Source organism: Eumetopias jubatus, unplaced genomic scaffold (assembly GCF_037043125.1).
Source record: "Eumetopias jubatus isolate StellerSeaLion01/CBP00866 unplaced genomic scaffold, mEumJub1_p1.0 scaffold_9, whole genome shotgun sequence".
Classification (NCBI taxonomy): Eukaryota; Metazoa; Chordata; class Mammalia; order Carnivora; family Otariidae; genus Eumetopias; species Eumetopias jubatus.
Genome location: NW_028274815.1, coordinates 117,404,058 through 117,431,733, shown reverse-complemented (window position 1 = coordinate 117,431,733; position 27,676 = coordinate 117,404,058). Strand labels below are relative to the sequence as shown.

The 27,676-nt window shown below is 44.1% G+C and overlaps 2 protein-coding genes across 2 annotated transcripts; one reads left to right on the top strand and one right to left on the bottom strand.

Moving 5' to 3' along the window:
• Positions 1-950: 950 nt before the first annotated feature.
• Positions 951-2,561, bottom strand: ROMO1 (reactive oxygen species modulator 1). The gene is made up of 3 exons (XM_028118794.2): positions 2,458-2,561; positions 2,140-2,270; positions 951-1,140 (listed from the first exon to the last, which is right to left on the bottom strand). The coding sequence occupies exons 2-3, from the start codon at positions 2,268-2,270 to the stop codon at positions 1,032-1,034; spliced, it is 240 nt and encodes a 79-aa protein (XP_027974595.1). The 5' UTR covers positions 2,458-2,561; the 3' UTR covers positions 951-1,031.
• NFS1 (NFS1 cysteine desulfurase) lies at positions 2,554-27,676 on the top strand. Its single transcript, XM_028118792.2, has 13 exons — positions 2,554-2,717; positions 3,325-3,434; positions 4,157-4,273; positions 5,794-5,877; positions 12,794-12,946; positions 16,084-16,177; positions 16,842-16,976; positions 20,282-20,439; positions 21,114-21,219; positions 21,299-21,380; positions 22,268-22,351; positions 22,751-22,840; positions 25,013-27,676. Exons 1-13 carry the CDS (start codon positions 2,621-2,623, stop codon positions 25,074-25,076), a joined length of 1,374 nt encoding a protein of 457 aa, XP_027974593.1. The 5' UTR covers positions 2,554-2,620; the 3' UTR covers positions 25,077-27,676.

The window sequence follows — 27,676 nt, the reverse complement described above, 5'->3', positions numbered from 1 at the left end:
GAAGGCAGTCACTCAAACCAACTGAGCCACCCAGGCACTCCTAAATTTTTTATTCTTGATAAACGTCCTATCTGCTTTGTTCTGTCATTTTCCAGGGAGCTGGGCCAGCAAAGATGAATGTTAAAAAGAGGTGGCAAAAGAAAATTTCCCCACTGCCACAGAATGAAATTTGGGTTGTAAATGATATTAAAGCAAATGTAATAAAAGTAACGAATAGTGTGACAAAATAAATGAATTCTCAGTGAATCTTAACAGGTAATCCATTCCTGAGAGAACATCCCACTCTGGGAAATCTAGCTGTTGTAGCTATTCTGGTAGTGTCCTCATGACCCCCCCAAATATGCCAGCGTAGTTTATGTCCATCATAACATTACCATTTTCCTTGAGGGGCAATGCAGTTTAAAGCACAATCTGTCAAGGGCTGTGTGGCCAGAGTAGGGGAGAGGCACTTGTCCTTATTACAAGGAACCTACCTTAGGAACCCAATTAACAGAATTGTATGTGGGGGGTTGGGTCATTTTATACAACTGACATCATGGATGGCTGGTTAGAAAATTGGGAGGTTTATGCCATTAAGCTATATTGTGTCAGTTTGTTTCCCAGTGGATGGTTCTTTTTCTGCTTACGTCTGCACAAAACCTGAAGGATGAACATACCTTTGGAAATGAGACTTGGGTTAACACTACCTTTTGCAGTGCAACTTTGAGGAAATCTAGACTTAGTTCTTCACCTTTAAAATGGTGAGAACAGCATCAACCTTATGGGGCTGAATAACAAGAGTTTATTAGAATCTACACAAAGTTCCAGGCATGGAAAATTTTTCTAACTTTGGATTAACAGAGACTGGATTTAAGAAACAGACCCCAAACCTACTCATTGGTCCATCTCAGCAGCTTTCTCTAAGCTGGGTATAGGCAGAAAGAAGAAAAAATGCCTTTAACACTCCCAACTACTCAAAGACTTGTTTTATTATAGTACATGAGCTGGGACTGATGGGAAGGAGTAGCTGTACTGGGCAACCACTGCCCTTATTAGCATCGGATGCCCATCCCGATGGCCATGAATGTGCCAAATGTGCCGCCACTCTGCATCATCGTTTTCCCGATGCCGCCCATCAGCTCCCGACCCCGCATTCCGATCCTAAGAGAGGAAGAAAATATGGAGCCAACTGGGAATAAAAATACAAGAAACAGCATTAACTGCCCTTTTCCAATTTGTTTTCAAAGTAAATCAAGCACTCTTGAAGTTGTGCAAGACATTATCTATTCCCACCCGAGGCAGGTAATGACTAGAAAAAAGATGCATCAGGGTCTCTAGGGGTATTCTGATGAATATCCTATGACCTGCCTTCAGCTTGTGGGAGGCAACTGATGCAAAGTATATAGAGAAACTAGTTTTTTGTTTTGCTTTTACCTCCAGGATATATATACGTACACACACACCCACAGTCTCCAATTTGTCTTTCTGATGGTTTCCTGGTTTTAAAGCAATGATTGTGGAGTCAGATCTGTGTTCGTGCCCCAGCTCTACAATTTACAGGTTGTGCTAACTAAAATGGGGATCATAACCACAGAACACATGCAGCATTTGGAACAGTGATTCACACTGGGTAAGTGCTCAGTAAATGGTAACTTACATCGTGGAAAAATGGGAATAATAATCTCTACTACATGTGAAAATGACATTTAGGATGTAGGTGTAGAGTTTATCTGCTCCGTATCTATACCTTGTTTGCAGTACAGTAAAATTGCTCAACTTTGTTTCACTATGCGCAACTGGAAAAAACAGCGACAGCAGCAACAACCATTTATTGCGCACTTAATGCCACATTCTGTCCTAAGTTTGCTCTGATTTGATCCTTACAACTCTATGAGGTAGATACTACTGACCTCTTTCTACACTTAAGGAAACCCAGACTCTAACGTGCTTAAGGTTACAGGAGTAGAGTCAAATTTTCTGACATTGTTTGAATCAGAACTCGTATTCTCAAGCGCCGAGGCAAGGTGAGTAGGAAATCAGTCCCGCTCCTTAAACGACAGCGAGGGAATTGAAGTAGGCTCTATCCAGGCTACCGGCCAAGTGGCGCGGGACGGGAAGGTCCGGTAGTCCCGCCCAGAGATCACCGCCCGCGCCCCTCACCTGAGACAGGAAAAGGTGCCGAAGAGCGCCCCGGCCGCCATGCCCACTGCGCAGCCCATCACAAAGCCCATCTTCACGCGATCGAAGCAGCTCGGCTGGGACTGTCCGTAGGGCCCCACGGCCACCGGCATCTGCGGGGTTCGAAGGTTAGGGGAGTGTGGGCCTAGCCGCCTGCCCGAGTTGGGCTGGGGCCGGAGGAGGAGGGGGGGGAGCGGATCCAAGGGTTCGGGGAAGTCCAGAGAGGAAAAGAAGCGCGTAGCCCGACTCCATCACCCTCTTAGCGTTCGGGTCCCCGCGCCGGGGCGCCCCCCACCTCACCTCGCTCGCGGCTTCGGTCGCTCAGCTCTACGTCTCACACAGAACGCGAGGCGGAGCGCGTCCGCGGTGGGAGGAATTGTTTCCGGGGCACGGAGCAGAACTTCCGGGACCGCGTAGCTGAGGACTGCCGCCGCTTCGGGCGGGGGGCTTTGCCTGCGGGACCATGCTACTGCGAACCGCTTGGAGGCGGGTGGCCGCGGCTGTGCCGGTCGCTCCGGGGCCCAAGTCCGATGCTCCCACTCGGGGGCTGCGCCTGCGCGGTACGCTCCGGGCCCTGCTCGCCGCCACCGTCCCTGCAGGCGCGGACCTTCCCCCTTGGCGTGGCGACGCACCTGAGTATTAACGGAGCCTCCCTCTTCCGCCCATTACCCAGACCCCCTGACCCTGCCTTCTGGCTGCACCCCTCAGACTTCCCCAGGCTTGCCCTCAGACCCATTGACTCCGCCGCGTCGCCCTTCAGATCCTGCCCCACAGGCCCTCGGATCCTTGGAAGCTCGGTCGGCCTTCAGACCTCTCCTGGCCAACTTTAAGAGATGCTAGTCATCCAGCCAGTAATCTTTGAGGGAGATCTTACCTACTCTGTCTCCTCAGTCCTTGTAAATGGCTTTGCCCTTTCGGATCCCTCCCAGCTCCCAACGAAGCAATTCGAATATTGTCCCAACATCCCCCTCCAAGATCATGCATGGTCTGTCTCCCTTTCTTTTACAGTTTAAGTTCTGTGATGTTTTTTCTTTTCCATTGAGCTTCAACCCCAGCATCCTTTCCGCTCATCGCACCTCCATCCAGCTTTCACCTTCTGTCTTGGATACCCTGTGTCCATAGGTTTTCTCACGCTTGGCCACTTCATACCTTTTTTTTTTTTGTCAGTTGTAGACCATTCTCCTCAGTCGGCTGTTCCCTCAGATACAGCCACTGCCCCACAGGCGGAGTCAATGCTGCGACCTCTGTATATGGATGTGCAAGCTACAACTCCTTTGGTAAGGATAGAGGGACAGCTTTCCCCAATGCTATTTATAACAGTTATATTGCAGAACTGACAATGCACAGAAATGACTGGATCCTGCAGAAGTGAGAGCCGTTTCGAAGTGTGTTGGGAAAAGCAATGAGCCAGAAGTCAGGAGGTTTAAGTTGTAATAAACTAGAAATGGCTCTACTACTTACTAGCTATTGACCTTGGTCAAATCACTTCAGTGTAGGCACTATAGTAGGAATAAAAGCATAGGCTCTGGAATTAGCTGGATTGCTACTTACTATGTGAATTTGGGTAAGTATTAAATAGATTAAAAGACATAAAGCAGCCCTTTAAACAGAACTTGGCACATGATAAGCACTTCAGTATTAGTGGAAGATTTCATCAACATGTGGACTCTTGTCATATCCTGGCCCTTATAGATCCCATCACCTGGTAGGAATGGAAACACATGCAGAAACAGCTGTCAGGACAAGGCAAAGTTTGTAGATTACCTGAGGAGATGGTAGAATAATCATCTGGTAGAATGATTAAAGGTGGGTTGAGAGTGGGAGTATATTAGGCTGATATTTGTTTAGTACCTGAGGGGATGGAAGAATGTTTGAAGCTCAATCTAGGCAGTGTCTGAATGGTTGGGAGTGTGTTAAGGCAGGTTGGGCAGGTCTGAGGGGATGGAGTGGGGCCTGAGTGATCTATGGACTCGAGACTGATCTATTCTATTGTGCTCAGGACCCTCGGGTGCTTGATGCCATGCTCCCTTACCTAGTCAACTACTATGGGAACCCGCACTCCCGGACACATGCTTATGGCTGGGAGAGTGAGGCAGCCATGGAACATGCTCGCCAGGTTAGTATAGAAGACTCTAGGAGGTTCTGATGTCAGAGGTTCGGTGGACTGTGGGAGGTATTTCCTTGATAGCTCTGGGTGGACGTGGAAGTGGTTTGGGGCTCTTTCAGAAAGAGATTTAGAGAGCAGGCCTTGGAGTCTCTCTGAAGGCATTTTATTAGTTTTTACATTTCCTAACTAAATGAACTTTGGAACGTTATCTAATTTCTCTAAGCCTCAATTTCTACACATTGAAAATGGAGATTCTAACAGTTCCTATTCCTTAGGGTTTTTGTGTGGATTCAGTGAGATACTGCTGATGATGTGTTTATTAACACATGCTTATACATACTAAGAGCTCCATAAGTGCTTTTTATTTTATTATTTTATTTTTTTTAAGTAGGTTTCATGCCTAGCGTGGAGCCCAATGTAGGGCTTGAACTCATGATCCTGAGATCAAGACGTGAACTGAGTGAGATCAAGACTCAGTTGCTTAATTGACTAAGCCACCCAGGCGCCCCTCAATAAGTGCTTTCTAAAAAGCCAGTATTGTGGGGCGCCTGGGTGGCTCAGTCGGTTGAACATCAGATTCATGATTTCGACTCCGGTCAGGATCTCAGGGTTGTGAGATGGAGCCCTATGTTGGGCTCCACACAGTCATGCTCAGTGGGGAGTCTGCTTGAGATTCTCTCTCCCTCTCCCTCTTCCTCTGCCCCTCCCCTCTGCTCACACTCATTCACTTGCGAGCACTCCCTCTCTCTCAAATAAATAAATACGTCTTAAATAAATAAATAAATAAATAGCCAATATTGGGGCACCAGTATTGGGGCACTGGCTCAGTCAGTAGAGCATGTGATTCTCGATCTCTGGGTTGTGAGTTTGAGCTCTGTGCTGGGTGTAGAGATTACTTAAAAATAAAATCTTCGGGGAGCCTGGGTGGCTCAGTCAGTTAAGCTTCTGCCTTCTGCTCAGGTCATGATCCCAGGGTCCTACTTTTTTTTTTAGATTTTATTTATTTATTTGACAGAGAGAGACACAGCGAGAGAGGGAACACAAGCAGGGGGAATGGGAGAGGGAGAAGCAGGCTTCTCGTACAGCAGAGAGCCTGATTTGGGGCTCGATCCCAGGACCCTGGGATCATGACCCGAGCCGAAGGCAGACGCCCAACGACTGAGCCACCCAGGCGCCCCTCCGGGGTCCTACTTAGTGGGGAGTCTGCTTCTCCTTCTCCCTCTGCCCCTGTTCCTGCTCGTGTTCTCTCTCTCAAATAAAATCTGTAAAAATAAATAAATAAAATCTTTAAATAAATAACCATAACCATTATTGTTATTATTTTGTGTTAGGCAGGGAAAGAGCCTCAGATCTGGGATGGAACTGAATCTACCCATTGTCTGACCCTAGTGGGTGCAGAGCTTCTTCCTGGGCGGTTGATAGGGTGCAGTGGAGCTTTTTTTGAACCAGAGCTCCTGTCCCAGCTGTGTCTGCAGTTGCATTCCTGCCTGGGGAACTGATGTCATTTATCTCTGTTTCTTGGTTTGCAGCAAGTAGCATCTCTGATTGGGGCTGATCCTCGTGAGATCATTTTCACTAGTGGCGCTACTGAATCTAACAACATAGCAATTAAGGTAAGAAAACCAGAGGGCATATCTGGGCTTTCCTGACTTGGGAGATGGTGTCCCTCCATCATTTGGGCTCATAAATGTATTTCCCAGCTACCCACCCCTACCCTATTTTGAAAAAAGACACAGGCAAACATACGCTTTTTCTAATTTGTTGCTTCCTTCAACCCTCTGTGATCTACTCCATCTTAAATCTTTGTTCCTGTTGAACTAAGTTTAGTGAGGTAGTCGGACATGAAAGGAGGTGGCTCTTTAACCATTAACCACTGGTGTTATGGGTGGCAGCTACTTCAGGGAGTGGATAATGGTGAATCAACCCTTTTCCTCATCCTTTTTTTCTTTTAAGATTTTATTTATTTATTTATTTATCCATTTATTTATTTATTTATTTTAAAAGATTTTATTTATTCAGGGGTGCCTGGGTGGCTCAGTTGTTAACTGTCTGCCTTCAGCTCAGGTCATGAGCCCAGGGTCCTGGGATCGAGCCCTGCATCAGGCTCCCTGCTCGGTGGGAAGCCTGCTTCTCCCTCTCCCACTCCCCCTGCTTGTGTTCCCTCTCTTGCTGTGTCTCTCTCTGTCAAATAAATAAATAAAATCTTTAAAAAAAAAAAAGATGTTATTTATTCATTTGAGACACAGATACAGAGAGAGAGAGAGAGAGAGTATGAGCAGGGGAAGAGGCAGAGGGAGAGGGAAAAGCAGGCTCCCCGCTGAGCCAGGAGCCCAATGTGGGGCTCGATATCAGGACCCTGGGATCAAGACCAGACGCTTAACCGTCTGAGCCACCCAGACGCCCCTAAGGTTTTATTTTTTTTAAGTAATTTTTATATGCAATGTGGATCTCCCACTCACAACCCCCAGATCAAGAGTCACACGCTCTACCGACTGAGCCAGCCAGGTGCCCCTTCACTAACCTTTTGATCTAATCACAGTGAAGTCCAAAATCCATTTGCAACTGGGCATGCTTCTCTGCTTCTGGTTACCAGCTTTACCCTTATATGTGTGGTTTCAGGGCTGCCCTCTTCCCACCTTCCCTTTTCTTCTGATGAGATGTATTTGCAGCAAGTTTTTCCTGTTTCTTTTTTTTTAAAGGTTTATTTAAAAAAGGGGGGGTGCACCTGGGTGGCTCAGTTAGTTAAGCGACTGCCTTCAGCTCAGGTTATGATCCCGGGGTCCTGGGATCAAGCCCCACGTTGGGCTCCCTGCTTGGCGGGAAGCCTGCTTCTCCCTCTCCCACTCCTCCTGCTTGTGTTCCCTTTCTCGCTGTCTGTCTGTCTCTCTCTCTCTGTCAATTAAATAAATAAATAAAATCTTAAAAAAAAAAAGATTTATTTATTTTAGAAGGGGGAGGGGCAGAGGGAGAGAAAGTCCCAAGTTGACTCCATGCTGAGCACAGAGCCCAGCATGGGGCTCAATCCCGTGATTCAGAGATCATGACCTGAGCTGAAACCAAGAGTCCAACATTTAACTGACTGTGCCACCCGGGCACCCCTTTTTAAAAATTTTTAATTTGTGAAAGATTTTGTGTGTGAGTGTGTGTGTATATATATATATATATATTTTTTTTTTTTTTTTTCTTTTTGAGCGAGCATGCACAAATGGGAGGTGGTAAGGAAGGGCAGTAGAAGAGGAGAGAGAGACTCTCAAGCAGGCTCTGTGCCCAGCCTGAAACCCAGTGCAGGGTTTAATCTCATGACCCTGAAATCATGACCTGAGCCAAAATCAAGAGTTGGATGCTTAACCAAGGGGTGCCTGGGTGGCTCAGTCAGTTAAATGGCCGATTCTTGATTTCGGCTCAGGTCATGATCTCTGGGTCCTGGGATTGAATCCCATGTTGGGCTCCCCACTCAGCAGGGGTCTGCTTGAGGATTCTCTCTCTCTCCCTCTGCCCCTCTCTGCACTTGCTTGTGCTCTCTCTCTAAAATAAATTAATAAATCTTAAAAAAAAAAAGAGTTGGATGCTTAATCGACTGAGCCACCAAGGCGCCCCAGGATTTTATATTTTCAAGTAATCTCTACACCCAGTTTAGGGCTTGAATTTATTTATTTATTTATTTTTAAAGATTTTATTTATTTATTTGAGAGAGAGAGAATGAGAGAGAGCACGAGAGGGAAGAGGGTCAGAGGGAGAAGCAGATTCCCCGCTGAACAGGAAGCCCGATGCGGGACTCGATCCCGGGACTCCAGGATCATGACCTGAGCCGAAGGCAGTCGCCTAACCGACTGAGCCACCCAGGCGCCCTAAGGCTTGAATTTATAACCCCAAGACCAAAAGTTGCGTGCTCTATGACTGAGCCAGCCAAGTGCCCTTCCTGTTTCTTTAGATGTTCCCATTTTGAGGTATTGGTTGCTGTGCTTCTGCAGGCCTTCACTGCATTGTGGTGTCTCTCCTGATTGGATGGGGGCCCCCAAAATGTGGGGTGAACCGATTGGGTTGAAGTCGGTGGTGCGGGTGGTGAAAGGTTGCACCTGAGGCAGAACAAAGGCGATAGAAGTTTATTGAATACCCAGCAGGGGAGTGGTGGGCAGGACAGCAAAGGAGAGATGGTCTGCAAGAAGGCAGTGGGTGGGGGCTACTTTTTGAAGGGGAGGTGAGGAGATATGGGGATAGATGGAATTTCCCCCTTTTTTGGCAACTGTGCCTGGTTGTGAGTAGCTTATTGTTTAGTTAGGGCCTCTGGATATTTTGAGGTGGGTCTCCTGATGTCTGTTTTCAGCAAGGGAGTCACTGTGGGCCCTTTTACCTTGATCAGGTCTCCATTGCTCAAGCCTGTTGTCTAAAAGCAACCTCTACATTCATCATCCATTCTGAGATCAGTCACTCTATCTTTGGGTCTTTGGTGCTAACAAAAGTAAAATTCCACTCTCAGTAGTCATGCTGGTGTTTTTCATGCAATGTAATCACATTGGATTGGGCCTGGTGGCCAGGACCACTTGTGTAAATACCAAGGCTCTGAGAAAGTGTGTACTGCTCTAGGTTCAACTGTCTCCACCTCCTCTCACCTTTGTCTCTGAACTGTGCTGCCAGTATTGTTTCTTCTGAGCTTAGACTGTGTGTAGGGGGCCTGGGAGGAGGTCCAGAGTTGTCAGCACCCTGCCTGATTCTGTTAGCCGGAAGGTGTCCTTCCTTTGGAATGCAGAAACCACAGAACCAGGGTGGAGATCCCTCCAAAAATGGGGATGATTTCTGGAATGGGGAGCGTTTTTAAAACTGAAAATCTCTACTGTCCCCAAACCTAGAGGCCAGGGATTGCTAAGAATAGTTGTATCAGTTTTCCCCTTAGTCTCCTGAATGGGTAAATCTGTTGTTACAGGATTCAACACTGTGGGTAACTGAGATAGGAGAGAATAGAAAGGGGTGGGGAACTTTTCTTTTTTTAAGTGAAGTGAAAGTTTATTAAGTGAAGGTGAGAACAGAAAGGAAAAAAAAAAAGCTCTCTAGAGTGAGAGGGGTCCTGAATGGGTTGCCCAGGGGTGGGGAACTTTTAAATGTTTTCCTTTTTATGTTCCTTATACTCAAGAACATACAGTTTTTATATAGTTATAGTTTTGGCCTAATTCATTTTACATTCTGCTTTTTTATTTTTATTTTTTAAATTTTTTAAAAAGATTTTATTTAGGGCACCTGGGTGGCTCAGTCGTTAAGCATCTGTCTTTGGCTCAGGTCATCATCCTGGGGGTCTGCTTCTCCCTCTTCCTCTGCCTGCTCCTCTCCCTACTTGTGCTCTCTCTCTCACTCTGCCAAATAAATAAATAAAATCTTAAAGAAAGAAAAAAGATTTTATTTTTTTACTTGAGAGAGAGCAAGCGCAAGTGGGAGGTAGAGAGAGAGGGAGAAGCAAACTCCCTGCTGAACAGTGAACCCGATGCAGGGCTTGATCCCAGGACCCCAGGACCATGACTCGAGCTTAACCGACTGAGCCACCCAGGCACCTCTATATTCTGCCTTTTTTTTTTAAGATTTTATTTATTTATTTATTCGAGAGAGAATGAGCAGTGGGGAGGGGCAGAGGGGGAGAGAGAGAGAGAAGCAGACTCCCTGCCAAGCAGGAAGCCTGTTGCAAGGCTTGATCCCAGGACCTGGAGATCATGACCTGAGCCAAAGGCAGATGCTTAACTGTCTGAGCCACCCAGGTACCCCTATATTCTGCTTTTTAAAATATTTTATTTATTTGAGAGAGAGAGTGTGGTGGCAGGGAGGGTGCAGGCAGGGAGCAGAGGGGGAGGGAGAGTGAGGGGAAAGAATCTTCAGCAAATTCCACACTGAGCATGTGGAGCCCAGCGAGGGGCTGGATCCCAGGACCCTGAGATCATGACCTGAGCCAAAACCAAGAGTTAGACACTTAACTGACTGAGCCATCCAGGCACCCCTATATTCTGCTTTTAAAGTAGTATTCTATTATAAGCTTGTGGGGGAAATGGGGTTGCATGGTTTTTGTTTTGTTTGTTTTAAGTAGGCTCCACACTGGGTGTGGAGGCCAATGTGCAGCTTGAACTCACGACCCTGAGATTGAGACCTGAGCTGAGATCAGGAGTTGGAGGTTTCTTTTTTTATTATTTATTTTTTTTTGAAAGATTTTATTTATTTATTTGACAGAGAGAGAGACAGACAGCGAGAGAGGGAACACAAGCAGGCGGGTGGGAGAGGGAGAAGCAGGCTTCCCGCTGAGCAGAAAGCCCGATGTGGGGCTCAATCACAGGACCCTGGGATAATCACCCTAACTGAAGGCAGACGCTTAACGACTAAGCCACCCAGGCGCCCCAAGAGTTGGAGGTTTAACTGACTGAGCCACCCAGGTGCCCCACCGCATTTTATTTCTTTTTATTTTTTTCCTTTAAAAAATTTTTTTTAAAGATTTTATTTATTTATTTGAGAGAGAGAGAGAGAGCACAAGTAGAGAGGAGGGGCAGAGGGAAAGGGAGAAGCCAACTCCCTGCTGAGCAGGGAGACCCACATGGGGCTCGATCCCAGGACTCTGAGATCATGACCTGAGCTGATGTCAGATGCTTAACTCACTGAGTCACCCAGGCATCCGTCAAACTTAATAATTTTTATTTTTATTTTTTATTATTTTTTTAAAGATTTTTTATTTATTCATTTGAGACACAGAAAGAGAGAGAGAGAGCATGAGCAGGGAGGGAGGCAGAGGGAGAGGGAGAAGCAGGCTTCCCGCTGAGCCAGGAGCCTGATATGGGGATTGATCCCAGAATCCTGGGATCATGGCCTGAGCCAAAGGCAGACGGTTAACCATCTGAGCCACCCAGATGCCCCAAACTTTATAATTTTTAATATAACTACCTTCTTTTTCATGGAGTTGTGTTATCATACTTTACTATTCATTTCTCTGTTGTTGGATGTGTTTAATCTTTCCTTTTTTAAAAACTTTAAATTCAATTAGCAATAATCTTTCCATTTTTTTTTAAAGATTGTAAATACAGCAAAAACATATTCCATCTCTATAGCTTGACCTGTCTTTTGAAATATTTCCCTAAGGGCGCCTGGGTGGCTCAGTCGTTAAGCGTCTGCCTTCGGCTCAGGTCATGATCCCAGGGTCCTGGGATCGAGTCCCACATCGGGCTCCTTGCTCCGCAGGAAGCCTGCTTCTCCCTCTCCCACTCCCCCTGCTTGTGTTCCTGCTCTCGCTGTCTCTCTCTCTCTATCAAATAAATAAATCTTTAAAAAAAAAAAAGAAATATTTCCCTAAGGTAAATCCTAAAATGAGGAATCACAGTTAAAGACTGTGAATACAGCTTTTAAGACATCTTTCTAAATGATTTTCTGAAGAGATGATAGCATAATTACTTCCATCAGCAAGGAATGAGTGAGTGAGTTTTCCTTCTACACTGGCAGCTTTGGGTATCAGTGTCACCATATCTGCATGTTTTACTATTAAGTGGAAATAAAGAGAGAAGCTTTTTCCTGGGATGCAAGGATAGGCATGTTCCCTATTTTCTACCTGTGGTATCATAAAAAATATATTTTCTTATATAAAATATTCCTGGCACAGAGCCTCAAAAATCCTTGGATTTCCTGAATAATAGAAGTGTCTTTTGTTATTCATAACAAACCCCTTTGGACCTTCTGAATTTATGGTATTGAAGTGACTCATGTGGACTCTTGGTTGCAAGGGATTGGCTGGCTGCTCCAGAAGAACAAAGCTTATGATTAGAGGGTTGGAACTTTCAGCCCTACTTCCCTCAGTGCAGGAGAGGGGAACTAGAGATTGAGCTCAGTCCTCTGGCCAGTGATTCAATCAGTCATGCCTTGGTAATGAAACCCCCATAAAAACTCCAGACAGTAAGGCTCAGAGGATCTTCCAGGTTGGTGAACTCATGGATGCTCTGGGCAGGTGGCATGCCTAGATTCACAGAGACAGGGCATGGAAACTTTGTGCCCATCCCCTCCTCAGGCCTCGCCCTATGCATCTCTTCCATTTGACTGTTCCAGAATTGTATCCTTTATAATAATAGTAATAGCGTAGTGTTTTCAGCGAGTTCTGAGAGTCATTTGGGTGAATTATTGAACCTTAGGGGTTATTGTATCCTTTATAATAATAGTAATAGTGTAGTGTTTTCAGCGAGTTCTGAGAGTCATTTGGGTGAATTATTGAACCTTAGGGGGCTGTGGGAAGTCCAGAATTTGTAGCCAGCTGGGCGAAAGTACTGGAGGCTGGCTTGTGACACCTGGGCCTTGTGGCTGACATCTGAAGTGGGGTTAGTCTTGTGGGACTGAGCCCCTTAATCTGCAGGATTTGACTAACTCAAAGTAGTTAGTGTCAGAATTGTTGATTGTAGTACATTGGTGTCACAGAATTGATGTTGGAACATACAGCTCTTTCCCACTTTTTCTTTCAAGTGGGATTGAAGTCCTTGCTGTTTCTCTGAGTATACCTTCCTTCCTTCCACCACCACCAATTTTTAGGGGGTGGCCAGGTTCTATAGGTCACGGAAAAAGCACTTGATCACCACTCAGACAGAGCACAAATGTGTTTTGGATTCCTGCCGTTCACTGGAAGCTGAGGGCTTTCAGGTCACATACCTCCCGGTGAAGAAGAGTGGGATCATCGACCTGAAGGTAGGAGTGGCTACTGGTAGGAGGGGCAAAATAGGAGGGGCTTGACTTCAGCCTGTAAATCTGTCTTCAGCCTCAGCTGGAGCTTGAAGGACTAGATCTAATGGTGAGGGGGAGCTTAGAGAAATAGGCCTGGGAGAGAAGCTGAGCATATATTCCCCCTGAGTGTGCACTATCTTCTTTTTCTCTGGAGGAGTTTTTCTCAGCTTTGTCAGTGCTTCCTGGTTTGTCTGAGGGCCACTGGGTGTGTGTGCAGGATGCTAGGGATTCAACACTCACCATGGAGAAGCTCTGGCCTCCTTCTCCCCTGTACTGATGTTTCTCATCCCTCTAAAGAGAGGTGTAGTTTTTGTGAAGAATATTTCCCTTTGTGGCCCATATCCTTATCTGTACATTTTGGGTAGGGAGTTCATGCATCTTGTTCACCAGATTTTGGATACCAGCATCCCTAGTCAAATCCTAAGATACAGTTTGTGGACAGAGCCATGTTACATGCAAGTAGAGATCATTTTACTTCATTTCCACCCTGGATGCCTTTATTTATTTATTTTTTTCTTGCCCAGTTGCCTGGCAGGAGCTTCTAGTACAAAGTTGAATAGAAGTGGTAAGAACAGACCCTCATTTTGTTCCTGATCTTGGGTGAAAGATTTCCCCATTATGTATGATGTTAACTGGATTTTTCATAACCATTCTTGCATAAATGTCCTTTATTAGATTGAAGAAGTTCTCCTCTAAGTCTGTTGATTTTTGTTGTTGTTATCATGAATGCATTTTGGTTTTATCATTTGGTTTTTTATGTTTATTGAGGTAGTCATGGGGTTTTGTTCTCTATTAATATGGTGTATACATTGATTGATAGCTTGCTGGATTTGGTTTGCTAGTGTTTTTTTGTTTTGTTTGTTTTTTAAAGATTTTTATTTATTTAAGAGAGACAGGGAGAGCAAGGGCAGGTGGGAGAGGGAGAAGCAAGCTCCACGTTGAGCAGGGAGCCCAGTGCGGGGCTCAAACCCAGGACCCTGGGATCATGACCTGAGCCGAAGGCAGACACTTAAATGACTGAGCCACCCAGGTGCCCCAGTTTGCTATTGTTTTGTTAAGGATTTTTGTTTCTATAGTCTTCAGGGATCCTGATTTGTAGTTTTCTTGTGATATCTTTGTCTGGTTTTGATACTCAGGTAATACTGGTCTCAGAATAGACATGGTGGTTGTCACCTAGTGTTCCAATATTGTTGACCACTCTGCCCCTTCATAAAACCCTCCCCTTCAGCCACACTGCCTTCACATCTCCCTGATCGGTCCTGGCCAATCCTGTTGCGGGCCTGTTCTCTCATAGCCCTGTACCCTTGGTATCTTCTCCTTTTCTTTGCACTTTCCTTAATTCTCTCCCTCTTTTAACCACTTAGCTCAAGTTCAGCTCTTTGCTGAAATTATTTTGGCTGCCCCAACCCCTATTAATATCTTTTTTCTCTAAATTCCTTAAATTCCTATTGTTTTCTACTACTGTGCTCTGTTGTATGTTTATGTCTATCTCTCCACTAGGTTAAGTCTTTTGAATACTAGGAGCATGTATTTTCTGGCTTTTTATTTCTCATAATACTTAACGTGCTTTTTTTTCGCCTTATAGTATTTATTATTCCATAGAGCTTGGCACTAGGGATAGCGGGATGAACAAGACAAGCTTAGTCCCTGCCTTCAGGGAGCTTACATTCTAATAAAGGGGACAGTTAACATATAAACAAACATATAAATGAAGTAGTTACAAACTGGGATAAATGCTATGAAGGAAGCAAACAAGAAGCTGAGAGAAATATGACATTGAGCCCCTCTAATAGACCAGTGTCCGGGAAAGCAAGATATTGGGAGGCTGATTAATAATTCCATTATGAGAAACATTTTCGTCCAGTGAGGTCCCTACCTCAGTGTTGTCACCAATAACCTTGTTTTTTGCTACTTACTTTGTTGTTTGCAGCTTACTCTGACAACCTTAGGAAAGGTTCTCTCTCTTTTTTTTATTAAACTTTTAATTTTTAAGTAATTGTAGATTCACATGTGGTTGTGAGAAATAGTACAGAGAGATCTCATGTACCTTTTACCCATTGTCCCTCATGGTGGTAGTATCTTGAAAAAGTATAGTACAATAGCACAACCAGGGTACTGACATTGACACAGTCTGCCAATCTTATTCTCATTTCCCCAGTTTTACCTCTACTCACTCATCACATGTAGGTTTGTGTAACTACCACCACCATCAAATTAGTTTTATCACCACTGTGATGCTTCATGTTGTTCTTTTAAAACCACTAATTTGGGGGTGCCTGGGTTGCTCAGTCAGTTAAGTGTCTGCCTTTGGCTCAGATCATGATCCCAGGGTCCTGGAATTGAGCCCTGCATTGGGCTCCCTGCTCAGTGGGAAGCCTGCTTCTCCCTCTCCCACTCCCCCTGCTTGTGTTCCCTCTCTCGCTGTGTCTCTCTCTATCAAAAAATAAATAAATAAAATCTTTAAAAAAAAAAAAACCACTAATTTGAACTCCATTTCTTTAATTTTGTCATTTCAATAATGTTATATAAATGGAATCATAAAGTATGTAACCTTTAGGGACTAGCTTTTTCATTTAGCGTAAGTCTTTGGCAAGTCATTTAGGTTGTTAACATGTCTCAGTAGTTTGTTCTTTATGTTGCTGAGTCCTAGTCCGTGTGGTGGTTCAACAGTTTAACCATTCCCCTGTTGAACGACCTCTGGGTTGGTTCTAGGTTTTGGCTGTTCTGACAAAAGCTGCTATCAACATTTATGTATAAGTTTTTTGTGTGAATCTGTTTTCATTTCCCTGAGATAAATGCCCAACAGTGCAATTACTGGGCCATATGGTAATTTCATGTTTAGTTTAGTAAGAGACAAAAACTATCAAACTGTTTTCCAGCGTGGCTATGCCATTTTACGTTCCTACTAGTAGTAATAACCAAGTGTGTGAATGATGCGGTTTCTCTGAATCCTTGCCAGTATGTGTTGTCACTATTTTTATTTTAACCATACTGATAAGTGGGTGGTGAAAGGCCCCTTTCCAAGACTAAGCTTGCCTACATTCTGAGTTAGGGAGGACTTTGTTGGTACTATATAGTCTCCTTGCTCCTGATACTCTTAGGAACTAGAGGCTGCCATCCAGCCAGATACCAGCCTGGTCTCAGTCATGACTGTGAACAATGAGATTGGAGTGAAGCAGCCCATTGCGGAAATAGGTGAGTACCATGGGTGGACCTTGATGCTTGCCCACCACTGGGATCCATATGAGGAGCAAGAGTGGTCTAGGAGGGAGATCAAGGGAAAGGGAGTTTTAGTTCCTTGTTCAAAGACCTATTGTGTATGGCATAGCAGTATTTGAATCCAGGTCTAGTATTCTTTCTGTTCTTTTCATTTAACTGCAATTGCTGCCCAAAACAAAACACCGCCCTTTTTTCTCTTCCTTTTTCACCTTTGTCACTTTAGTACATCTCTTTATTATGCTCACTTAGAGCCCAAGACTCACCCTGTAACTCCTAAGGCACATTAGCAAATAGCTCTGCTAATCTTTGCTTCCTTTAAATTAAGAAAGATATAAAAGTTGGTCTGATATATCGAAAGGCCTGTGTTAACAAGGTAAGAAGAGTCTTACGCATCAGAATATCAGGGATGTTTTGATTTGGTGATGTGTACTTGCCCTTACTTTTTCTAGTGAAGGAAACTAGCTGAGAATGACAGAGTGGGAGGAAGAGAGGAAGAGAGAGAGCGAGAAGTTATTTACTGTATGGCTAAAGGGTAATGCCAGATGCAGTTTTGCCTTAGAACTCAGGGTGTGTTGTTGGGTCACTGCCAGGTGACTTCCCAACATTGTGCTATGATTCTTCCCTTCTGTTGTTTCCTCAGGGCGGATTTGCAGTTCCAGAAAGGTGTATTTCCATACCGATGCAGCCCAGGCTGTTGGAAAAATCCCACTTGACGTCAATGACATGAAAATTGATCTCATGAGCATCAGTGGTCATAAAATCTATGGTCCCAAAGGTACCAGCCTCTCCTAGAGTTCCTTCTCTCAGACCTCACAGTAAACTCCTTGATAGATGTTTCTTGAACTTATTTGAGACTATCGTTGCTCTCAGAGGAAGTTGTACAATCATAGTGTCTTGCAGAATGCAAGTGTCCTTTAGCAATAACCAAGAATACTTGCGTATTTGTAGACTCTTGCAGTTAACTGTATATAGCAGTCCATTGTTCCATAATCTCTTTAGAAAATCCTTAGAGGGGCGCCTGGGTGGCTCATTCGTTACATGGCTGCCTTTGGCTCAGGTCATGATCCTAGCCTACTTCTTACTCTCCCACTCCCCCTGCTTGTGTTCCCTCTCTTGCTGTGTCTCTCTGTCAAATGAATAAATAAAATCTTAAAAAAATAAAGAAAATCCTTAGAAAGCAAATGAAGGTTAATTTGGTTGAGGATCAAAGGGTTTTATCATATCAAATTTAGCTAGATAAGGCCAGCTATCTTGTCTGCCCCACTATGATATTCAGAGCAATGTGCTTTGAGTCCTTCATTCCCTGTGTCTTTCTGTAGCCTAGGGGAAGATTGGGCTTTTACATCTCTTTTTTTATTTTATGGTGTTTATGCCTATATTTAATGTGTTCCTGTTAGTCTCTCAAGGATACTTATCTGTTCCCTATGGTCCTATTGGCCCAGGATTGTTTCCTAGCTAGAATTCTTTTCACTCCAATCTTGTTTTCTATTTTATGGAGGTAGCCATAAAATTCCTCTCTCTCTCAGGTGAGGGCCTGTGGGGGTTGGTAATGCTGGTACACCTTCTATATCCATAGGGTATGTCACTGGGGTATACACCCTGAGGAGAAAGCTGATAGCTCCTGGAAATATGTAAGATGGCTTCTTCTCAAGGTTCCCAGAGGTTATCGAGTGTTTCTGTGAGCTAGTATTATAAAAAACACAATAGGCATTCTATCTTTAATCAAAATGTTGCCTTTATTGGCTTTTATTATGGGTATATGTATTTTGACAAAACCAATTGAGCAGAAGCTCTGATCAGCATTTAAATGTGTATATGTATCTCTCACTATCCAAACTCCTGCTTTCTGAAATCAGGATCTCAGTGGATTTAGATAACATGGCATCTTTCACTATCCAGATGTGGGGTCAGAGCCTGTGCTCTCTGAACTTGGGAACTGCAGAGCATCACATAGTGAGGATACTTGAATCTGATGAGGAAATGAAATATTTCTTAATTAAGTGTAGTTTGTTCTATAAATTATTTCAAAACTGGGGCCCTTTGTAATAAATTTGGGGTGTACTGCCTTAGTTTTGGTAGTTAGTACCTACAATCTCTGCCTAAGAAGTTGTTTTGCAACTTCTTAGTTGCAGATGGAAGAAGATGAACTTCACCAAGTGACCACTCTGTTTAAAACCTGTGACTACTTCGTGACTATCTTTGCACATTCCTGGTCATATTTTGGCATGAAATTCCTATAAGTTGGTTTGCCAAGTCTTAAGTATATACATTTTTTTAAAAAAGATTTTATTGGGGCACCTGGGTGGCTCAGTCGTTAAGCGTCTGCCTTCAGCTCAGGTCATGATCCCAGGTCCTGGGATCGAGCCCCACATCGGGCTCCCTGCTCCTTGGGAAGCTTGCTCCTCCCTCTCCCACTCCCCCTGCTTGTGTTCCCTCTTTCGCTGTGTCTCTCTCTGTCAAATAAATAAAATCTTCAAAAAAAAAAAGATTTTATTTATATTTATTTGAAAGAAAGAGAGAGAGTGAGAGACAGCGCACAAGCAGGGGGAGGAACAGAAGGAGAGGGAGATAATCTCCAGCAGACTCCTTGCTGAATGCAGAGTCTGACATGGGGCTTAGTCCCACAACCCCGAGACCACGACCCGAGCTGAAACCAAATGTCAGACACTCATCCGACTGAGCCACTTAGGCGCCCCTTAAGTTATATACATTTTTAAGCTTTGATACACTTTGGGAGAGTGTGCTAATTTTTAATTCCACTCTCATCTTTCTGTTTTTTCCCCCAAAGATTTTTGGTTTTGTTTTGTTGTTTTTTTTAAGATTTTATTTTTATGTAATCTCTACATGCAACGTGTGGCTTGAATTTATAACCCCGAGATCAAGAGTCACATTTTCCACTGACTAAACCAGCCAGTCACCCACCCCTTTAAAAAAAATTTATTCTGGGGCTGCCTGGGTGACTCAGTCGGTTAAGCGTCTACCATCAGCTCAGGTCATGATCTCAGGGTCCTGGGATCGAGCCCCATGTCGGGCTCCCTGCTCAGTGGGGAGTCTGCTTCTCCCTCTCCCTCTGCCTCTTCCATTTGTTCTCTCTCTCTCTCTCAAATGAATAAGTAAATCTTTAAAAAAAAATTTTATTCTGTTTAGATGAGGTAATATATTTACATGGTTCCAAATTCAAAAGCTACAAAAAAGTACAAGGCCAGAAAGTCTCTCATATCTTTCTACCATTAATGTAGTTCTCCTCTGGGGAGGCTGTTTTTTGAATATTTTTCTAGAATTATTCTATATGTTTACAAGCACATATATATTTTCCCTCCTACCCTTACGTTTTTACTAAAAAAATAGCATGGTATACTCATTGTTCTGAATCTTCCTTTCTTCACCTAATAATGCTTTTTTTTAAGGAAAGTACAAACTTTATTCAGATTTCACCCGTTTTCTAACAATGTATCTTGGAAATTTTACAGTGGCAGTACAGAAGGAGCTTCCTCTTTCTTTTATACACCAGCTTTGTGTTTCATTGTGTGGACTATATCATAATTTATTTGCCCATTCCTCTGATGATGAATATCTGAGTTTCTGATATTTTGCTCTTATGAATAATGATACATTGCATGATGTCATTTCAGACATGCATAGGGAGCTAGTTTAAACCATTTGGTCATTACTCCTAGTACTTACCTTCCTGATGTTAAATTTTTTTTTTTTAAGATTTTATTTATTTATTTGACAGAGAGAGACACAGCTAGAGAGGGAACACAAGCAGGGGGAGTGGGAGAGGGAGAAGCAGGCTTCCCGCTGAGCAGGGAGCCTGATGTGAGGCTTGATCCCAGGATCCCGGGATCATGACCTGAGCAGAAGGCAGATGCTTAACAACTGAGCCACCCAGGTGCCCCAGTAATTTTTATAAATATTATGCTTTTACTGCCATTTCTCCTTTTCCTCCATTTTTTTTATTTTGAAGAATTTCAAGCTTACAGAAAAGTTGAAAGAATATTTTGACCCCTTTTGAAAGTGATACTTTGTTTCATCTGCATTTTTCTTTTTTTCTCTTTTGTAACAAACTTTGTTTCCCAGGGGTTGGTGCCATCTACATTCGCCGCCGGCCCCGTGTGCGTGTGGAGGCCCTGCAGAGTGGAGGGGGGCAGGAGCGGGGTATGCGGTCTGGGACAGTGCCCACACCCTTGGTGGTGGGGCTGGGGGCCGCATGTGAGGTGGCACAGCAAGAGATGGAGGTATGGGGAGGGCAGTTCCCTTCTGCAACTTCTTCCCCTGTTCGGGTCTCCTATTGAGGCTTCTCAGCACAACTCTGCTAGAAGAGGAGGGTTAGGAAACCCATCCTTGTCCCAGTACTGCTGGCATCTTGTTCTGTGGGAGGTGTTATGGGCTCCAAAATCCAGGTTCTTTCAGTGGTTACCGGCTCATTTATTTCTAGCTTATTCGAACCATGTGTCCAGTTGTTTTTATTTTTTTTTAATTTAATTTAATTATGTTAGTCACCATACAGTACTTCATTAGTTTTTGATGAGTGTTCCATGATTCGTTGTTTGTGTGTAACACCCAGTACTCCTTGCAATACGTGCCCTCCTTAATACCCACACTGGGCTAACCCATCCCCCCACCCCCTCCAAAACCCCCAGTTTGTTTCTCAGAGTCCATAGTCTCTCATGGTTTATCTCCCCCTCCAATTTCCCCCCTTCATTTTTACCATGTGTCCAGTTATTGAGCACCTTTGCATGCCAGGTACTGTGCTCAGTATTGGGCATACAGTGATCTCCACGAGTAACACAGGATGATAGGTGGGCCTGATGCACAGTCACTTCTGAGCACAGGAGTAGGGCTCCTCATCTTGTATGTTTCTGAGCTGTTAATGGTCACTGTGCTTAGTCCTCCCTTGCCTGCTTCTCAGTATGACCATAAGTGGATCTCAAAGTTAGCAGAGCGGCTGACACAGAAGATAATGAAGAGCCTTCCGGATGTGGTGATGAATGGCGACCCTGAGCACCATTACCCAGGTATGGACATGCCCTTTCTATCCCCATTCTGGAAGAGCCTAAGACTTTGAACCTCCTCTTATAGTGATTCTCTCTCCAGGCTGTATCAACCTCTCCTTTGCATATGTGGAAGGGGAGAGTCTGCTGATGGCACTCAAGGATGTCGCCTTATCCTCAGGGAGGTGAGTTGGACTGGATAGACAGGAACTATGATAGGGTTCATTAGCCTGGCCCCTAAGTGGTGTAACAGATTATTAAACTTCTTAGTGTGGCGATGACAGGCACAAGAGCTCCTGGTTAAGTGTAAAGGTCAGTTTGTAAGTGCTGATTTTTTAGTTGGCTTGGCACTGGGTGAAGTTTGCCACCTTAAGAAGGCTTCCTGGGGTAGAATTTTGTGCCTTTTGTGGCCCCAGGAGATGCGTGCATCTGTTCTAGTGTTATACTAGCTATTCTGTTGCAGACCTCCAGAATTGAAGGATGCTCCAAAGGCCATCAAAGGTTTAACTGCCATCTAGGCTGGTACTGATGGTGTGTTCAATCTTAGGGGAGTGAACACTTGGTTCTCTGCTGCTCCTGGTTGTCAGACCCAGCTCATGTGGTATCATGTTCTTTCATACTTTGGTAATGTCCTTGCCCAAGAAGGATATCCTCCGTAAAGTCCAGAGGAGGAGCTAGGTTCACATTCCAGAAAATGCAGGCAGCATTGGGCCCTTTAGCTCTCCCAGATTAGAATGTCTCTTTTATCTCCATGTAATGACTTCAGGGACCTGGGGGTGGGAGCAAGACTAGGGGTTTGTGGGGGCGCCTGGGTGGCTCAGTTGGTTAAGCGACTGCCTTTGGCTCAGGTCATAATCCTGGAGTCCCGGGATTGAGTCCTGCATTGGGCTCCCTACTCAGCAAGGAGTCTGCTTCTCCCTCTGACCCTCCTCCCTCTCATGTGCTCTGTCTCTCATTTTCTCTCTCTCAAATAAATAAATAAAATCTTAAAAAAAATAAAAAAGACTAGGGGTTTGTGACTAAAAGCAGTTGTCGATGATGAACTGAACAAGGTCCTTGTCTTTCTCCTCAGTGCCTGCACCTCTGCATCCCTGGAGCCCTCTTATGTCCTTCGAGCAATTGGCACTGATGAGGATTTAGCTCACTCTTCTATCAGGTCAGTCAGTTGAACTGCCATATTTATGAAAAGCATCCTCTTTTGTATTATTCATCTCCTATTATAGTCTCCTCAGACTTGTTTTCCTTATCCCTTCTTGATTCTTCTTGAAAGTTTCTAGAGCAGTGGTTCTCAGACTTCATTGAGTATCACTTGGGAAGTTTGTGAAGATTTCTGAGTTCCACACTCAGAGATTCTGATTCACTAGGACTGGAGGAGGTATAGGAAACTTCTCTGGTGACGTGATTGTGGGTGATCCACAGACCCATGTTCTGAGAAACTCTGGCTATGTTCTTTCCTTGTCTTTTGTGGAATAGATCCTCATTGAGTATTTGCTGAATGAATTTACCCTGGTGCCAGAGTTCAGATGTGGAGCTCTTCTCTTGTGCCTTTTTTTAGGTTTGGCATTGGCCGTTTCACTACAGAGGAGGAAGTGGACTACACGGTAGAGAAGTGCATTCACCATGTGAAGCGTCTTCGAGAAATGAGGTATGCACTATGCACCAGAGAACCTTTGGAAGAAATTGTAGTGCTGGCTCCTCTCTTTTCCTCCAGCTATGTATTCACACTGCCAGAAACCAACCTTTGAGAATACTTGGATTTTAGGATTTAAAAGTTCTACAATGTTGGGGCCCCTGGCTGGCTTAGTCGGTAGAGCATGTGATTCTTGATCTTGGGGTCGTGAGTTCAAGCCCCACATTTGGCATGGAGCTTACTTAAAAATACATACATACATACATACAAACTTATATACATAAATAAAAGTTCCACAAAGCCAGACAGTGGATCTCCTTGGCTACTTGTTTTCGGAATGGGACAAAAGTGTTTTTAAAAACTAAAGAACTATGTAAATTCAGATGTTTTTCATTATTATAGTATTAATATCAATACAAAATTAGCGATTTTTAGACTAAGTAGAGGAAAACTCTCTTTAAGATAGGGATTCTTAATTTGGGTTATGTGGCTAGACTTTAGGAGGTACAGGATAGCCCTGAAATTGTATGCTAAATATTGTGTTGTTTTGCATTTTCTTTGAAAGAAAGTTCATAGTTTTCATCAAATTCTCAAAAGGTTAAGAACTACTCTTCAGAGTGTTCTTTGTGAAGGTGCTTTATAAGCAAGGTCAAGAATGCTTTGTCAGCCAGTTGCCACCGGGGCTTCCCTTAATAGCCATACAGCTCTACTTCTTCTTGGGGACATTGAGGACTCTGGAATTTTTCAGAGTCTGGCTCCATCCTGGTTAAATTCAACTTTCAGGATTCTCTTGGTCTAGTTATTGAGAGTGAGGAAGTTCGGGTATATGCCCTTCTTCCCTTTATGAACTTTCCTAGGCCTTTCTGGGCTCTGGATTTTCCTTCCCAGGGTCTAGTTGTATTGCTTAAATATCTACAGCTTGCTTAGTTTTCTTAGGCTCAAGATTCCTCCTTGGCTTGGCTTTTTGGTACTCTTTGGCACACTCAAAGGGCATTTCTACTGACCATGCTGCAAAGCCTTATTCTTCTTATTTGTGGCTTCAGCATCTTCACCCTACTGAATTCAGCCTGGTCTCATTAGCCCTCAGCTAAAGCTTTACAGTGTGAGTCTATGACAATAAGTGACCTCTAAAGAGAAAGGACAGAAAGGAGATGGCTAATTTTAAGAGCCATGGAAAATGTCATACATAGAAAGGCATGCTGGGAATGCATGGCATAAAGGAGAGGGATAAGCAAAGAACAGAATGAAATTGGGTAGAAGAATATTAACTGGGGAAATCCAAACCAGAATCTCATATTCATAACACACTGAAGTAATATCTGGTCTGGGAATATTATCTAAGGCATTGAAGCTGAAGGGAGTCAGAGCTTAGCAGATTTACCAGCAGCAGTTCTTGTGTGAGATGGGATGCTCAGTTCTAATATCCAAAAGGTACTTTTGAATTGGAACCAGGGATGTTGGAAGCACAGTCCAACTCTGGGGAGATGAGGCTGATAGGAATTGGTTAAGGGTGCTACATACCTAGGTAATTATGGCTAAGCTCTAGACCTAACAGAGAAGTAGAGCAAAACCCAGAAAGAAGTGTGAAAAGTGGTCCACATGTGATAGGGATGAGTAGAGAGGCTGAAACTTGCTGCTTACACAGGTTCCAAGGGTCTTGGTACTACCAGGGAAACTGTGTCCATAGTCTGTCATGAATGGGATGAGAGCTCCTTGAATATGACCACAACCTGATGCCACTGGCTTGGCCCCACTGGAGCTGAGCCTGGGCTATCCAGTTATTGTTTGTTGGCAGCTGTGGAGAGGCTAAAGCTGACAAGGATTTAAAGAGAGCTGGGAGGGCGTCTGGGTGGCTCAGTTGGTTAAGCATTTGCCTTCGGCTCAGGTCACGATCCCAGGGTCCTGGGATCAAGTCCCACATCTGGCTCCCTGCTAAGTGGGAAGTCTGCTTCTCCCTCTCCCCCTCCCCCCGGCTTGTGCTCTCACTCTCTCTCTCAAATGAATAAAATCTTTAAAAAGAGAGAGAGGGCTGGGAAGGACTTGCTAATCACTATGTTGGGTCTGTCAGGGCAAGAAAGTGGAGAGACAAGAATGGATGAAGAGAATTCATGGCTCAGGGTTCAGAGACCAATGTCGGTTGTTTCCTGTCTAAGCCCTTACTCACCCAATGTCTCTTTCTTTTGGCAGCCCTCTCTGGGAGATGGTGCAGGATGGCATTGACCTCAAGAGCATCAAGTGGACCCAACACTAGAAGGGTGGGCCTCTGACTTTGTGCTGACCTCGCTTCTCCTGCCTCACCAACCCATGCACATCTGGATACCTTGTTATACCCAGTGGGTATTTCATGTTCAAACCAGAATTGGTGTAGCCCAGTTGACTTCAGCATCAGCCCACCGTCAGACTAAGATAGAAACACAAGAATACTATCTTTCCTGAGCCTCAGCTCCTTTGGTGGGGAACACTCACCATTTCTCTCCAGGAGTCCTTCTCTGGTCTTACGGTGAATGGATGTTCTTGGTGGGGAAAGCCAGAGGAACTGGAAGAAGGTTCTTTGTTCAGAGACCTCAGTGCTCTATGTGGACATTTGAATTGTTGCTTACTACTGTTCAGCAAGACTAATTCCTTCAGGAACACGCATAATCAACTACTATTTAATTTCTTTTTTGGCTCCAAAGCCCACCTCTTCATGTTGATTATAGACTGACAGCAAGTTTCTTAGAAGGCTTGTCTACTGTTCTTGTCCCCCCTTATTTTTTTTGACCTAATGGAGCTAGAAATATCTATATGACTCCACCTACTATTCTAATACTTTGTTTCTTTTTAAAAATTGTTAATTTGCAGATTAGAGAAATAAAATCACCTTCCTGTATTTAATTTGTGACTTCATGAAAGTCTCAGAGAAAATTCCAGCCTGTGGTTGGGAATCAGGAACAAACTACCACTCCACCTGATTCCCATAAATGACTTTTTAAGGAGGTGTTACATAAGCAAAAACATGATTTCCAGCCATGGAAAGAACTAGAGATGAATGAGAAATGAAAAGGAGCTGGAAGAATAAAGGGCCTGAGTTTAAAAAGGCATGATGTGTTTGAGAAACCAGTAGGCTAATATAGCTAGAGTAGTTCTTCCATTTGTGGGTCTGACACTATAGGTGAATAGTTACCAGCACTAAAAAAAGCAAGAGAAAAAAATTGAGTACATCACATATTTTAAGTAGTTTGCTTGCTTATTTATTTATTTATTTATGAATAAGTAGGCTGTACAACAAGCGTGTAGCCCAAACCTCTGACCTTGAGATCAAGAGTCAGACGCTTAACCCACTGAGCCACCCAGGCACCCCTTATTTATTTATTTTTAAGTAATCTCTACATCCATGTGGGGTCCAACCTTCAACCCTGAGATCAAGAGTCACGTGTTCCACTGACTGAGCCAGCCAGGCGCCCCTTAAGCATTTTATTTTGATTTTATATTTGAATGTGTGTGTATACCTGGTTGCAAATGTATTATGTGAGTGATGGTCAAAAAAGTTTGAAAGCTACTAGCTAGAAGTATGGTAAATGCAGATGGATGGGGGAGGAGGTTTTTAAACAATTTTTTTAATTTGAATAATTTTAGATATAAAGTTTGCAAAGATAGTACAGAGTTAGATGTCCATCACCCAATTTCTTCTAATTTGAACATCTAATATAAAACTCCCATGGTATATTTGTCAAAACTAAGAGATTAACATCTGTACATTACTAACTTTAGATTTAATTCCGATTTCACCAGTTTTCTCACTAATGCCCCTTTTCTATTCCAGGAGCCAATCTTGGATACAACATTGCATTTAGTAGGTTTTGTTTTCAGTGCACTGTACTATACTTGCAAAGAGTATATATAACAAAGTATAGGTTCAGTTTAAAAAGGTGGCCTGGGGGGCGCCTGGGTGGCTCAGTCAGTTAAGCATCTACCTTCAGCTCAGGTCATGATCCCAGGTCCTAGGATCGAGCCCCACGTCGGGCTCCTTGCTCAGCAGGAAGCCTGCTTCTCCCTCTCCCTCTGCCTGCCACTCCCCCTGCTTGTGCTCTCTCTCTCTCTGTCAAATAAATAAAATCTTTAAAAAAAAAAAGTGGCCTGGTTTTCTAATTTGCTGTTTTTGGCATACGGGGCTAGCACCAGGCAAGTCTACCACACAAGTCTTCCCCAAAACTTGTTGTTGTGGGAACTTAGTCCCTGATTTTCTTGCTCACTTGTCTCCTCACTTTCTGATTTGGAAGATAGTTTAATTTTGTTGATAGTCATCATGTTGTTCAAAACCCGGCTCTGTGCTCCAGAGCTGAAATAGAACGCAAAGGTAGAGGTTTGGGCTTAAGAGGAAAGACAGTTTTATTACTTCCAGGCAAAAGAGGCTGCAGCAAGCTAATGCCTTCAAAACTGCAGCCTTGCTCTGTGTAAAAGGCTGAGGGGTTTATAGGAAAATACAGGGTCTGGGCGGTTTGGATAGAAATCTGATAGTAACTGCCAGCCCTATTGGTTATGTCTTCAGAATGGTTTCATGACTAATGCTGGCAATGGCCATCTGAGTCTCATTCCTAAGTATACTTTGAGGTAAGCAAGATGTCAACATTGATGTGCAGTTCCTGGAACAAAGGATTCTACAGAAAAACAAGTGAAGGGAAGAGAAAAGCTCTAAGAATGAGGAAGAGTGGGGGGGGTAATTGTTCAGTTTAAAGTCAGTCTTGGGGTGCCTGGGTGGCTCAGTCGTTAAACGTCTGCCTTTGGCTCAGGTCATGATCCCAGGGTCCTGGGATCGAGCCCCGCATGGGGCTCCCCGCTCCCTGGGAAGCCTGCTTCTCCCACTCCTACTCC